This window comes from Alosa alosa, chromosome 1 (assembly GCF_017589495.1).
Source record: "Alosa alosa isolate M-15738 ecotype Scorff River chromosome 1, AALO_Geno_1.1, whole genome shotgun sequence".
NCBI lineage: Eukaryota > Metazoa > Chordata > Actinopteri > Clupeiformes > Clupeidae > Alosa > Alosa alosa.
The window spans coordinates 29,167,771-29,183,427 of NC_063189.1; the positions used below are offsets into that span (position 1 = coordinate 29,167,771).

The following is a 15,657-nucleotide window of genomic DNA, read 5'->3' on the forward strand; positions in this document are numbered from 1 at the left end:
GTAATTACTTTCTCCTTCAACCCACCTGCATGGTAGTGGTGTCTGTATCAAGTGTGTGTGTGTGTGTGTGTGTGTGGTGTCCAGCACTGAAGAGGTTAAGGTAGTGTGTTTGTCTTTTGAATGACTCTTCCTGTCTGGCCATGCAGTTCTAAGCCCAGTCTGGGAGGCCGCAGGCCTCGGCTATTTCTGGGTGGCCTGGTCTGGGTGTGTATATGAACACACACACATGTGTGTGTGTGTGTGTGTGTGTGTGTGTTTGTATGGCCACACTTTGAATCTATCTACTCGTCATTTGTTTTGGTTCATGCTGAGCCATCTCTAACCATACTGAGTCTTACTGTGTTGTGTCTGTCTCTCTCTCTCTTTGTCTGTGTTGTGTCTGTCTGTTTGTCTTTGTGTTACTGTGTCTCTCCATGTGATGGTGTGTGTCACCCCGTCTCTCTCTTTACCAGTAGTAGTAAATGTGTTAGACACATAGAGCTGTAAGGCCATGAACACACATGTATGTTAGGTAGCCATGTGGAAGTGTGACTGATGGACTAAGGTGGGCTAGATAAAACTGGACAGTTGTTTTTGGACATTATTTCTGTGTGATGAAGAGTAGGCCATGCATTGAAGAGGTAGTCCAGGGTATTGTGATGTTTGGTATTTTGGTGTTTGTTTATCTCTTGTTTGTTTACCCTTCCTTATTGTCTTCTTTCTGTCTACGTCTGACTCTCCACTTTCACTCCTCACCTTTACTCTCTTTCTCTACAAGACTACCTTCTAATACTCAGGACAACATTTGCCGAATAACAATAACATTAGACTGGAGTCTGGACACAAATAAATCTCTCAAATAACTCTCTCTCTCTCTCAACTGGGGCAGCCGTCATGTCGGAGGACGCCGTGCGACAGACGCGCAGCCAGAAGAGGGCGCTAGAGAGGGACTCGCTCCCCCCCACCACCGTCACCCCCACCGTCAGTGATCTCCCTGAGGCCGAGGCCAAGCGGGCACGCCTGGAGGACGCGGGTGAGTCGACGGGCCGTGATGAGAGGTCAGAGAAGGTTTCCCGACCTAAGGTGGAACCCACCACTACCACTGGGAGGACCACCATCTCCTCTTCTTCTTCCTCCTCCTCCTCCTCCACCCTGCTGAGCGGAGCAGAGGTGAAGGCCACCATTAAAGTGGAGGTGCAGACAGGAGAGCAGCCCGTGGACATGAGCACCAGCACCAAGAGGTGAGGGGAACGGGTGTGTGGGTGGGTGGGCTGGTGTGTGGATGTGTGTGGGGGCGGGGTTGGGTGTGTGTGTGTGTTTGGGGGGGGAGGGGGGTTGTATGTGTGTGTGGGTGGGTGTCAGAGCTAGTGAGCGGAGCTGAGCGGTGCGAATATCCCGCTCCTCGCTCAGGTGGCTGTTCACTCGGCCGCTCCTCCGCTCAAATTCATGTCAGGCCACTCCGCTCAATTTCGCTCCCCGCTCCACTTCAAAATCCTCCTGCTTCAGTGAAATCGCTCCACCATGCTCGCTCCAATTTAAAAGAGGGAGAAATAATCTACAAGCCGAATTGTCACCTTAGAAAACTTAAATCCCAAAGAACTAAAAGAAACCGCAATGTCACTTACAGTATAGAACATGTATTGTAAGAGAGCCTAATGCAACACCGACAGTGCAACGACGAACAAGCTTGGCAACGTACACAAGCCTAAAACTAAAGGGATCAGTGGGATTAATTGCCTAAATAATACAGGTTTAGCAAGTTTTACTTCAGCCTTACTTAAAGCATAGGTGATTCAAATTGCTCACGTTTTCCTTTGCTCTCTGTAGCACACTCATGTTTCCTCAAAATGTGTCTTAAATTCCAAAATAAATCTCACTGGAACAGTGTCACCACATAGTTGTTCTTGCTCTACATTGTTTGTATCTAGTTGTAGGAATAGTACGCTTGTAAGCCCTATGACTTTCAGTTTCCTTTCTAAAATATTTAGCGACTTCATCCCCAACGAACTCACTGTAACGTCGGCACACTGGACTATGTGCTACGGACTCTGGCACAATGCATTCTGGGATATGGGGGAGAACTGGGGGTTGTCTGTGTGTGTTAATGCCTTTATTTACTGTTTTAATGTCCGTGTTTTAGTGTAGCGTGTTACCCTTTTAGGTCTTCCTCGTGTGTGATCCTTTTTGTGTGGGGGGCTGCGTCCACCCCTGTATGTGTATGTGTAGTGTGTGTGTGTGTGCGTTTGACCTGCCTAGTGTGTGCTATTTTTGTGGCCTGTGTCCCTGCCCCTGTTTCTGATTGCTAGCCACTGATAGCAGCTTCCTCACCTAGCTGCGGCTAAGCCTAATCGTTACATTACTATGGCAAGTGTCTTTGTTTTGAAATATAACGGTCTTTTGAAGACATGAGATCTGGGTGGATTTGGGCATGCCTCAGACTCGTGGTGTGAGCGGTGCCGGAGCGGAACAGAGCGGCCGCGCCGGTCTCTAAATTAAAAAGCGCTCCGCGTTGTCAATTTTACTCGGGCAGCCGTTGATATACCGGGGAGGCCGCCCACGTAAGGTCTGTATGTGGGAGACCCTCGGTCGGAGAGCACCTGAGAGTGGGGCAGTGGTTTGTTTTATTCATTAAAGGAGTCTCTGCTTTCCTGCTGTAGGCTGGTCCATGGTCATAAGTAACGTTACTTGTCAGTGGGAAAGGGAAGACTGACATACTGGTCAATGCTGGTTAGTACTCGTCAGTGGGAGAGCGAGTACTGGTCTTTGGCTGGTCTCTGGTTATAAGAAAGCTGCTCAGTGGTCACATTTGTGAACTGGTCAGTTCTCTGGTCTGTGGTCACTTGTATGCGCTGTTCTGTTGTGAAATGTAGCAATGTTTGCTGGTCTGTGGTCATGTGTGTAAACTGGTGCTGTGTCAGCCTTTTGGGGGATCCTTCACTTTTTTACACACACACACACACACACTATGATGACACAGGGAAAGTAGTTGTGGCACCATTTTCTGCATCACCTGAACCCTACTTCACTCCACAAAATGAAGGCCATGTGTCACAAACCGGTTCTAGCCGGCTGTTACCATGGTTTCCACTTTGGAAGGAACCGTGAGGGATGGGGGGGTGGGGGGTGTCACATGATGACTGTGTGGGGAAAAACACTTGGTCATGTGACCAGCTTCTGTAGACTGATTAATACACAGGAAGTCTCTGTCTCCAACACTCGCACGTACACACACACACACACACACACACACACACATACAAACGCATGCCCACAGTCAGACACACATGAGATGAGAATATATAAGCATACACAATGGAGCATTCACTCATGTGCGCTACGTAATCACCTGTCCAAATGAACTCACTGAAGCTCCACTAGGCCTTTACACATTCGGCCCAGAGAAAACAAGGAGAGCTACACCCACCCACACCCTTTCACTCACAGTCCCTATTGACATCCCAACTTTCATAGAAGAGGATGAGCTCCACCCTACTCTGCACATATGCACACTTGTTCAGTGAGACGCATTGAAGTGGGAGTATTTGGCAGTATGTGAGGCAGGTGTGTTGCCATGACTCCCTTCCTTTATGACTTACAGTTTATTGCAACTTTTTGTCCAATCAAGCGTATTCACGGGAGAAGACAATTGAAGTACCGAGTGCGGTATCTCTCCACCGTACAAAACACACACACACACACACACCTCTTCGAAACTAACAAATCCCTGGGAACTTTATAGGAGGCCAGAGTGCTGTAGTTTTCGTCTCTGTGGTGGACCACACTCCAACCCCCACCCCCACCCCGGTCAGCATTGGGTTCGAGCAGCAGGCTGCGTGAGTGAACGCAGCCACAGCGATCTCCTGAAGCACAGCTTCAGCCAGCTTCCTCCCTTCACCTCGCCTCGCTTCACTGTCACTTCCTGTCTTGCCGCTGAGGGTAGCAGGGCTTGCGCTCCCATGCTCCGTGTGTCTGCTGTGCCATGGCGGAAGTGGTGAGAGTGTGAGAACGGTGTGTGTGTGTTAGTGTGTGTCACATACAGTAAATGGTTGTGAAGCATGCCCCTGTAAGAGGTAGTGCAGTGTTGTTAATGGTCTTTTCTGAGGTCATTAATGTGGCTGGCTTCATTCAGCTCTATTTTGGCAGTAGAAGAAATGAACCTGTGTACACACACACACACACACACGCACACACACACGCATACACATGGAGATGTGGGTTGATGGCACACAAACACAATTAACAGTTTATTTACAGATCTACACTGGATTCTGATTTCGCTCGGTGCAGCTACCAGAAGAGTTACACATTTCAGACAGGTTGCTCACATCCCCGTTACGTTGTGGCCATGTGTAATGTCCGCCAAAAAATCAATTCATACTCCACATTCCATAAAAGATGGGGGCAGTACACCTCCAGAAAGTGAGTTGGTCTACCCTAGAGTAACAACCGAGACACGTGTATTGCAGTTTGGCTGGCGGTTATGTTGTCCGCATACCGCCTCCCATGGCCGAAACTGGTATTATGACACCTGTCGGGCTGTGGCTAGTAATTTAGCATGCTAATTCAGGTTGATGTCTCTGCAGCACTTATTTCTTCTCATTCTTTTGATGTGTGTAGCTCATTTTTTTGGATATTTTTACCTCAATTCTTACACATGGCACCTTTAACATCAAGAACATGAACCAGAAAGGAGGTTCTGTGTTCTGAGGTTCGGTGGTGGATAAGGCCTATCATAGCCCTTTTCCTCCGACAGAGACCTGCTGGTTCTGTTCCCGTTCGAGAAGTAACATTTGAACTGTTTGGAGCATTTCAACCAAACAAAAACTGGTTCAGAATGTGACACCTTGGTTCGGAGCTGGAACCAAAAAATGGTTTTGTTAATGTTTCTCCTGCAAACCTGAGTGGCTGTGTCCTTTTTACCAGATCGCTGTCATATTATCCTTCTGTGTATGCATTTCATTTACCGGTACTTCTGTTTATGCAGGCTCGTTCGCCACATAGCACCAAGGTTTCAAAACATTCTGAACCGAACTGGTTCAAGAATTCGTTATCTGTTGGTCGGAAAACGCCCTCAGTTAACCGTTCTGCGGTTCTAAGCACACAGTCATATCATGTCACTTGAAGTACAGTCTATTTGTGCCCTGCCCTGGGATCACGTCTCATCCTGTGTATATGACCCAAGTCCAGGAGGAACTCGAGTCAGACTTAACACTGGTGGCAAAAAGTCGAACTTAACATAAGAATCTTAATTTATGCACGCACGTGCGCACACACACACACACACACACACACACACACACACACACACACACACACACACACACACACACACACTCACACACACAATAACTATAAAGAAGTCGCCCAATAAACACACACACACACACACACACACACACACACACACAGCCACAGCTGTAAAGAAGCCTAATCTATCCAGTTTATGTTTTTTCCACAATCTAAGCACTGCTTTCACCACCATCTTTACTTAGTCCACGATTAGTCTAGAACCCTAAAAGTGCATCTACACGATTTCCTCAGCATGGCAGTTGTTTTGTATGACTGACGGGCCCGTGGGCCAATGGGAGTGTGGTTGTGTGTAGGGGCGGGTGCCCGACTAGTCATGTGACTCCATGGTGGCCGAGCTGGGACTGTGTGATGGCGGGACAGATGGGGTTTATCGGTGCGCGGTGTTACACACTGCTTTTGTGCAGTCAAGCACACAGTGAATGATCATGCTGCTTAGGGTGACCTCTGGTGGACACGTGGTGTACTGCATGAGGTGGGATCAACTGAGGTGAAGGGACCTGAATCATTGCTCATGATTTTAAAGCTCCTCTAGCAGTTCATTGTGTATTATATAGTGTGTAACATCTGTTTATGAGGGTTTGTTTGTGCTTTTGTGTTTGTTGATGTGTGTTTTTTCTTCCTCCAGTGAGATCAAAAAAGAGAATAGCCCACCCACACCTGAAGATGATGATGATGATGATGATGTCATTGTCCTGTCAGACAACGACTCCCCCAGCCCACAAATGAATGGCCACTTCAAAGAGTTGGACACAGACCTGCTGATGGTACACACACACACCAGCTGAGGACACACACACACACACACACACAGCCTGCTCTAAAACCGCTCCCATTCCCTTGTGCCATTGATGACTCTCTTTCTTTCTGACACCTCGTATGAGCTGCTGAGCAGCATTTGATTACGACTGTACGTCTGAGGCGCACTCACACATACACATTTTCATACCTGTTCAAATAGACACAATGTATTATTGGGTGTAGGCCTTACTCTGACTGACTGTGTGTGTGGTGTGTGCGTGGTTGCGCGTGTGCGTGCGCGTGTGCGTGTGTGTGCGTGTGTGTGTGCAGAAGAGCAGCCCAGAGGAGAGGGAGCGCATTATTAAGCAGCTGAAGCAGGAGCTGCGACTGGAGGAGGCCAAACTAGTGCTGCTCAAGAGACTCCGGCAGAGTCAGATGCAGAAGGACAGCCAGCCCAAGGTACACACACACACACACACACACACACACACACACACACACACCGCAAGAAGAAAAGCTTGCCCAAGGTACACACACACACACACACACACACACACACACACACACACACGAGAAGAACAGCTTGCCCAAGGTACACACACACACACACACACAACATGAGAAGAAGAACAGCTTGCCCGAAGTACACACCTGGCAAGAGACTGAAAGTGTGTAGTCCTACACATTAAGACAGACAGAAGTAAAGGGTGAATGTAACCGTTCAAGAGGTGGAGAGTGCAAATATACAATCTCTCTCTCTCTCTCTCTCGCTCTCGCGCAGGCGGTGGGCTCTGGTGCTGTGGCTAACCCTCCACCGCTGGTGAGGGGCTCCTTCACTGCAGCCAAGGGCTCCCAGCAGGTGAGGCACATACTGATCCTGCCCACACACACTGATCCTGCCCACACATACTGATCCTGCCCACACACACTGATCCTGCCCACACACACACACACACTGATCCTGCCCACACACACACACTGGTCCTGCCCACACACACACACTGGGCCTGTCCACACACACACACTAGGGCCTGCCCACACACACACACTGGTCCTGCCCACACACACACACTGTAGTAGAAGTAGTCACGTAAGTGTGCATACTTGAAACTGACCTACAGTATTTGTATGTGTGCTACAAATAAACACATTTATCTGTTTTCAACGTTATGTAGCAGAATTACTTGGCTATGGAACACCACACACACACACACACCGCAAGAAGAAAAGCTTGCCCAAGGTACACACACACACACACACACACACACACACATATGCAGGCACACACACACACACACACACACACACACACACACACACACACACACGAGAAGAACAGCTTGCCCAAGGTACACACAAACATGCAGGCTCGCAACATGAGAAGAACAGCTTGCCCAAGGTACACACACACACACATACAACATGAGAAGAAGAACAGCTTGCCCGAAGTACACACCTGGCAAGAGACTGAAAGTGTGTAGTCCTACACATTAAGACAGACAGAAGTAAAGGGTGAATGTAACCTTTCAAGAGGTGGAGAGTGCAAATATACAATTTCTTTCTTTCTTTCTTTCTTTCTTTCTTTCTTTCTCTCTCTCTCCTAACCCTATTCACCACCTCATCATCATCATCACCACCTGACCCTATTCACCTCCACACCACATGTTTTCACTGCTGTTACTGTTGTTGTTTAGTAATGTTGTTGTTTACAGGTGTTGTCAGGGCGCAGCTCTGGCACAGTGATTCCGCCGCCCCTGGTCAGAGGAGGCCAGCAGGTGTCCAAACATGGCTCCCAGAACTCCCAGATCATCATGCCCCCTTTAGTGAGAGGAGCACCACACACACACACACACACACACACACACACACAAACTGTACACAAATGATCCAGATCCATAATGGTGAAGTGAAGTTTTGTGTTCTGTTCATTTCAACTGTGGCACGATTGAGTATGTTGGGCAAAGTAAAACCACACAACACACACTGTACAAAGTAAACCACACAACACACACTGTACAGAGTAAACCACACAACACACATTGTACAGAGTAAACCACACAACACACATTGAAAGATGAAAACACTCAAAGGGCCTTAACCTGCGGACCTTATACGGACCTATGTGTGAACGACATACACGCACATTACAGAATCTCTGTGTGGTTGTCGAGTGAGGGGTGGGTGCTTGTAGAGTTCACAAGAGGCGAGATATGATGCACAATATTTGCGGCCACTGTCACAGCTGCTGTTTGTTTACAAAGTGTATGCATTATGTAGGCTAAAGAAGAAAAATCTATTGTGCGTAGGCTAATACTTGAAGTAGTCACGTAAGTGTGCATACTTGAAACTGACCTACAGTATTTGTATGTGTGCTACAAATAAACACATTTATCTGTTTTCAACGTTATGTAGCAGAATTACTTGGCTATGGAACCCCAAATCAGGTTTGTGTTGGAGAGGGCATGCACAAACTTTATGGTAGGCTACCAGCCAATTCAGTAGGCTAACTCAAGACTTCAAGGCCATCACATACAACGTTTTTAAACAACAAACAAAATAATAACATAACAGTGAAGTGGTTCGTTTTTTCATGGTTTATTTTTCCAAAAGCATCCTCTCCCCATGTGTCTATTGCATTGCATTTGGAACAAAATTGGGTTTTCTTTGTTTTCATTTTCTCTAGGCATATTTATGCTCAACAAATATCAGGCTCAGCAGTGAGGTCATGAGAAGGCTATCAATGAACAGAAAACCGACCGTGTTGGCTAACAATTTAATAAATACTCCTGTTATTGTCATCAACAATGTCACTGTAGGCTACTGCCATTTCAGCGCCTTCTGCTTATGATGATTTGGTCTTGAATTCCTTTGGCCTTGCGATGCAGTTGTAGGCTACATCAACGTGTCTCTTGCCGTTCCCTTCATGTGTTCTATCACAATGCTGTCTGCCCTCATGGACAGTAGCTCCGTGATGTCTGCATCTTTCCAGGTCGGAGATTTTCTGGACAGCACTATGCCACTCCATTATGACACTGGCATTTAAGTCAGATTTAACAACATGGACGCACGAAAGAAATGTCACCGACACGCTCTCACTAGGTGTGAATTTTAACCGCATGTTCCACGCTTCGTTCAGACACAGCACATTTACATAATGTCTGGAGGAAATACTAGGGGGGGGAGCAGTAGAACAACCGGCTAAGTTCAGACTTCCATATGACCGTTTATGTCGTTCAGATATACGGCCCCACCGTTTAACATCTGCAGAACCTCTGGTCTTACACGTACAGTATGTCTGAAAGCCCTATCAGCCACTTGTTGTGATTTCTGTTTTAAATCTTAACCCCTCCAGCCCATCTCGGTGTCGCCCCAGCAGCTGCAGTCTCTGCGTCAGCACCATCAGCACCACCACCATGGGCGCCGCCCCTCATGCTGGCCCCGCGGCCTCCGGTGCCCTCAGGGGCCCCAGAGCCACAAGCTGCTGCAGTCCGGCCCGGCCTCATCCGGCGTGCGTAAGCGTGCCCACCACCCAGCCTGCTCGTCCAGCATCTCACAGTTACGGCACACACACAAAACGCGGGCACTCACACACACAGGCACACTCACAGAAGCACACACTGAGGGTGGGTGTTATGGACAAAAATATCAACATTTTTGGTGATTTTTTGATCAGCACCACCACCATCAGCACCAGCACCATCAGCACCACCACCATCAGCACCAGCACCATCAGCACCACCACCATCAGCACCAGCACCATCAGCACCAGCACCATCAGCACCAGCACCATCAGCACCAGCACCATCAGCACCAGCACCATCAGCACCAGCACCATCAGCACCAGCACCATCAGCACCAGCACCATCAGCACCAGCACCATCAGCACCAGCACCATCAGCACCAGCACCATCAGCACCACCACCATCCAGCACCATCAGCACCACCACCATCAGCACCAGCACCATCAGCACCAGCAGCACTCGGGCTCCGTGTCGAGCTCTGGGCCGCCGCCCCTCATGCTGGCGCCACGCGCCTCCGTGCCCTCAGGGGCCCAGAGCCACAAGCTGCTGCAGTCCGGCGGCCTCATCCGCGTCGCCAACGTGCCCACCACCAGCCTGCTCGTCAACATCTCACAGGTCGGCACACACACAAACACGGGCACTCACACACACACAGGCACACTCACAAACACACACTAGGGGTGGGTGTTATGGACAAAAATATCAACATTTTTGGTGATTTTTGATGATTTCAACCAAATCAACCAATGCATTGTCACTCATTTCCAATTCTGCCCCCCCCACTTGTGTGTGTATTGTAATTATATGGTCTACTCTAGTAGTCTAAAGCCAGCTACATTAGCTAAGAAGATAAGTTTCCCAATGGAAAGTCTGAAGCTGAAGTTCCTTTCAAACCTTTACTTAATATTCACTGTAAAACTAAGCAGACCAACAGAGTACATCTCAGTTAGTTCCTTCAGTGTTTCAGAGCAATCATGTAGGCTAATGTTACAGGTTACAGAATAGAGATGCATTAGCTTATGGCGAATGTATATAATGTAAAGTATAAAGGATATATACTCTTTTGATCCTGTGAGGGGAAATTTGGTCTCTGCATTTATCCCAATCCGTGAATTAGTGAAAGACACTCAGCACACAGTGAACACACAGTGAGGTGAAGCACACACTAATCCGGCCGCAGTGAGCTGCCTGCAACAGCGGGCGCCGGGGAGCAGTGAGGGGTTAGGTGCCTTGCTCAAGGGCACTTCAGCCGCTTTCTACTGGTCGGGGTTCGAACCGGCAACCCTCCGGTCACAAGTCCGAAGCGCTAACCAGTAGGCCACGGCTGCCCCAGAAATCCTATAAAGATGCTAATGGTTAGCATATTCAATTAAAGTAGATATTTAGAGCGAACTTCAGTCCATTATCAAAGGTTCACATAAGAAAAGTTCTTTGTTTACAACTGATGACTAAAATACTGAAAGACAAATGTTTTCTCTCCATAAAATACCGTGTAGGAAAAAATGTAACTATTTAGCTAATCAATGCCACTTGAACTAAGTAGTTGCATGAAATAAACATTAGGCTACTATTGCCTACGTGTGTCTGATCATGTGACTTGCTCTGCTGCAGCCAGCGGCTTCTCCCGCGTCTGCTGCATGCACCTCCTGATTTAGTGATTGGCGGTTTAAACATGTGCAGATTGGCATTATTGAGTATTTAAATTACTTTGGTAAAAAAAACCTCAATCACGCATTGAAGCCTCATACAACCACAATATTATCGTAGACGTTATATATCGCCCACCCCTAACACACACGCACAAACATGCACGCTGACACACATTTACACTCTCACACACACGTATACACACACACACAGACACACGCTCGTACCCACACACACAAGCATGCTCACACATATTCACACACACACATATTCACACACTCGCACACACACGTACACATGGGCACTCACACACGGGGACTTACACAGGCACACTCACACATATTCACACACACACGTACACACATGGACAGTACATACACACACACATGAGTACCGCACACGGCAAACAAACACGGCACTCACACGCGCATGCTCACACATATTCAAACATGCTCACACACGGGTACTCACCCACACACATACACACATGTATACACACGCAAGTTTATATTCAGTAGCTCCCTTTAAATGGTGATGTGTGTCTTTCCATGAAAATAACAAAGAGTAACAAAAAGTAACAAAACATTGTCTCTTCGTGTGTTGTTATGGAAACCCCAGTCCAGCCCAACCAACATGAAATCGTCGATGACCTCGCAATCGGCGGGGGTCGGCGTGGGTGGCATCGCCGGGGGCAACCAGGCAGACTCTCCGGCGAGTCGGCAGGCGGCGGCTAAGCTAGCGCTGCGTAAGCAGCTGGAGAAGACACTGCTGGAGATCCCGCCTCCCAAACCGCCTGCTCCTGAGCTCAACTTCCTGCCCTCGGCCGCCAACAACGAGTTCATCTACCTGGTGGGCCTGGAGGAGGTGGTGCAGAACCTGCTGGACTTGGGAAGAGGTACAGGCACGCACGCAAACACATACAAACACACCTGGGAAGAGGTGTGTGTATATACACACACCACACCGGGACCTGGGGCAACACACACACACACACACACACACACACACACACACACACACAGGCAGACAGTTAAGTGGGGTTAGCAAAGACAAAAAAAAATCATGAAGTGTAAAAAGGGATTAAAATTATTATATTTAGATGTCTCAATCTGTTTAAAGTGAATGCATGAAGATATGTGTGCAAGAGAGTGAATGAATGAATAAATGAATAATTGTTTTGTGCCTTCTTATTGGTCTCCTCACAGCCAAGCAGGGGCTGCCGGTCGCCTCGGCAACCCAGTCGACGCACGAGCCATTCACCTGCGTCCAGTGCCAAACCGACTTCACCTGCCGCTGGCGCCGAGACAAGGGAGTGGTCCTGTGCGAGCAGTGTATGTCGTCAAATCAGAAGAAGGTGCTGAAGGCGGAGCACACCAGCCGTCTGAAGGCGGCGTTCGTCAAGGCCCTGCAGCAGGAGCAGGAGATGGAGCAGCGCATCCTGCAGCAGACGGCCGCCGCCGCCTCTTCATCACCACAGACCTCCTCCTCATCCTCCTCATCCACCTCCAGCGCCATGCACGTGGTCAAGGCAGAGCATCTGGTAAGACTGAAACATGCTGTAAGAGCAATCTGTGCACATGTTGCATTTATATTCAAAAAAAGATTGAAAGGAGATCAGTAGATAACACACATTTTATTCATATAGATTTATTTGATTGCATGCACAGACCTGGTTCAGTCCAGGTGTCTAACGGCCCACGCTCACAATGCTCCGTTGTATGTTAAGACTTTTCTCATTCACTTTCTATGGGATAACGTCATGTGTGTGAGTGTGTTAAAGGCCTGGTCGAGTGTGTGTGTGTGCTGGAGGTCTGGTGGAGTGTGAGTGTGTGCTAGAGGACCAGTTGTGTTGTGAGTGTGTTGGAGGTCTGTCTCACTGGTGTCCTGTCTCTCTGGTGTCCTGTCCCTCTGCCCTCAGGTGGCCCAGCAGCTGAAGCAGCGCTCGTCTCTTCAGCAACACCACCACATCAGCAGGGCCAGCCCCAACATCGCCCGTCACCATGGCAACATCAAACAGGTGAGACAGGTGAGAGAGAGAGTGTGTGTGTGTGTGTGTGTGTTTGTGAGAAACTAGGTAAGTCTTTTATTTATATAACACATTTTTATGCTCAGAGTGCAACCCAAAGCACTCACTGACAAGCATTTAGAGCAGGAAGCCGTGTGCGTGTGTGTGTGTTGTTGTGCCAGACAGGAAATGAATCAAAGAGCTAACTGGAAGTGTTATTAATCTCTCTCCCTCCATCTCTCTCTTTTCTCTCTCTATCTCTCGCTCTCCCCTTCCCCTCTTATAGTCTCCAGGCTCTGGCCAGCTGTCCCGTGGCAGTGTGCAGTCGTCGGGCGTGGGGGTGCGCGGCCTGAGCCACTCCTTCTCGTCCTCATCTCAGCTGCAGAGCGCGGTGGCCGCCGCCGCCCTGGTGGCCCGGCCAGGTAAGAGCGCCGCCTCCGCCGGGGGGCGCAGGCACAGTAGCCACGGCAACAACGCCGCTGCCGCCGCCGCCGCTGTGTGGAGGAAGCCCAGCAGCGTCAGCTCAGGTAGACCATGGCCCTGCCCACTCGCCCACCACCACTACCCAGAAGCCCCTCTTACCCACCCCCCAAAAATGACCACTGAATGATTGACGGGCAGTGAGGGCCCCTCCCTCTGAATGTGTGTCCTGCTGTACGCTCCTCTCCAGCTGTCCTGGCCTCCCCTCTCCTCACCTTCTCTATGCAGTCTCTGCTAGCGCCCCCTTCAGTTCTGCCCTTCCTCTGCCTCAGTCATTTTCTACACATTCAGTTTTGTCACTGTAATCTTCATCGCTGGTCCTCTTTTGTGTTTTCCTTTTTTTGTTTTTCCTGCTTGTTCTTCATGTCTTTTAAATTCACATTTTTCATGCCCCGATCCTCTGCCTTTTAATCTTTCATATTTCAGTTTTGTTTGTTTGTTTGTTTGTTTGTTTGTTTGTTTGTTTGTTTTGGTCAGTGAAGTATGTTTCTCTCTTGCCCTCTACTGACGGACTGGAGAGGGTTGTTTTGTGGTCCGTGTAGCAGAAGAGCATGTGGCTCTGATCACGGTCCCCTGAGGACCCTCCACCTCCTCATCTCTAGCGCCCTCTAGTGGCAATTCACCTCTACAGCCAGTGCTTTTAATCTCCAGGTTTGCCCTTCACTGAACAGAGGGGCCTTGGGGCTGTTATAATCTCAGCTGTCTGGCTTTGGGCTCTCTCTCTCTCTTTCTTTGATGCCCCGGCCTGGTGGTTATGGAGGTGGGTTCGCCTCTCTGATTGGCCCCTGTGTGGAGGCCGGTGGGCCTCTCTGATTGGCCCCTGTGTGGAGGCGGCCCTATAGGCTCCGCTCTGTCTGTTTCAGTCTCTGAAGTGGTGGTGGGCTTCCGGTGTACTACAGGCCACAAGAGCTGTATGTCCCCTATCAACTCCCCGCAAATGATCCAGGCAGAGATCTAACACACTCACACAGACTCACACTCACACAGACACACACACACACACACACTCACAGACCCAAATATGCTCACCCTGCCCTCACCTTCAGCCAATGCGCAAGATTGAGAATGGTATAAAACCTGATTTGTCAAAATGGCGTGAATCAAAGTCAGAAGAATCCAAATCGAGGGCTGGAAAAATCAAAGCCTGGGAGTCACAATCATTCACGTGACTGGGTCAATGCTTTCCCTTCCTCCGACTAGTGCTGGGCTCGTTCATGCTGCTGCCCCTTCCTCCCTCCTGGGGAGCGGCCCGCTCGAATGGACAGGTCCGATTCCACCACAGTCCAGATCCGGTTCCACCATGGGCCAGATCCGGTTCCATTGCGGGCCAGATCCGACCCTGAGCTGGCTGCTCCTCATCCTCCTCTTGCATGAGAAACGGTGTCTCTCTGGAATGCTGCTGAAACATGCGGCTGAAATTGGTGCAGTCTCTGCTGTGTGTGTGTGTGTGTGTGTGTGTGTGTATGTGTGTCGGTCTATCTGTGTGTTTGTCTGTCTGTCTCTGTGTCAGGGTTTCCGTTGTCCGGGAAAAAAAGATAATTGTCCGACAAAATTAAATCTCTCCGGTCAAATTGTCCGATTGAAATTGGCTAATAATCCCGTCCCCCTAACGCAATCTGAATTTGAGAATAAGCCTTAAAATGTAAGCCTATATTAAAGCAATACGTCCTCTGGCTATGTTTTAAATGTACCGTTTGAAAGCTATTAAACAACACACATAGCCTATGCTGCATTTCAAATAGGAAGCGCACGCTTAAAACGTCCATGTTAAACAACGAACAAATGAATGAGGCGGTTCAAACATGGCCAGGCCCAGGCAGACTAGCCTTAAAAGTTTTTTCAGAGGCCAGACGCGATGGACTATGATAAATTGGTAACGTCTGAAGCCTCAGATGTCCGGTCAACTCCACCACCACCAGATAAAAAGCAGAAGTGTCGGGCGTGTCTGTCGGAATCATGACGTGTACGTTGGAAGTG

At 48.9% G+C, this 15,657-nt stretch overlaps 1 protein-coding gene and 1 non-coding gene across 3 annotated transcripts in view; both read left to right on the forward strand.

The window, feature by feature from the left end:
• The window catches only part of LOC125291278 (transcriptional repressor p66 alpha-like), a 39,726-nt gene that overhangs the window by 20,150 nt on the left and 3,919 nt on the right, over nucleotides 1–15,657 (forward strand). The window contains exons 2-12 of one of the 2 annotated variants that reach the window (XM_048237961.1): nucleotides 869–1,220; nucleotides 5,915–6,053; nucleotides 6,358–6,486; nucleotides 6,809–6,886; nucleotides 7,740–7,864; nucleotides 9,379–9,418; nucleotides 9,954–10,163; nucleotides 11,799–12,090; nucleotides 12,401–12,735; nucleotides 13,114–13,221; nucleotides 13,487–13,727. In XM_048237961.1, the coding sequence (XP_048093918.1) occupies nucleotides 874–1,220; nucleotides 5,915–6,053; nucleotides 6,358–6,486; nucleotides 6,809–6,886; nucleotides 7,740–7,864; nucleotides 9,379–9,418; nucleotides 9,954–10,163; nucleotides 11,799–12,090; nucleotides 12,401–12,735; nucleotides 13,114–13,221; nucleotides 13,487–13,727 (2,044 nt within the window). In that variant the 5' untranslated portion in view covers nucleotides 869–873. Of the gene's footprint in view, nucleotides 1–868; nucleotides 1,221–5,914; nucleotides 6,054–6,357; nucleotides 6,487–6,808; nucleotides 6,887–7,739; nucleotides 7,865–9,378; nucleotides 9,440–9,953; nucleotides 10,164–11,798; nucleotides 12,091–12,400; nucleotides 12,736–13,113; nucleotides 13,222–13,486; nucleotides 13,728–15,657 lie in introns of both variants that reach the window. The other variant, XM_048237967.1, reaches the window with a different exon arrangement.
• LOC125308798 lies at nucleotides 6,130–6,211 on the forward strand. Its single transcript, XR_007195977.1, has one exon. It is a non-coding gene; the product is annotated as a small nucleolar RNA SNORD60 (small nucleolar RNA).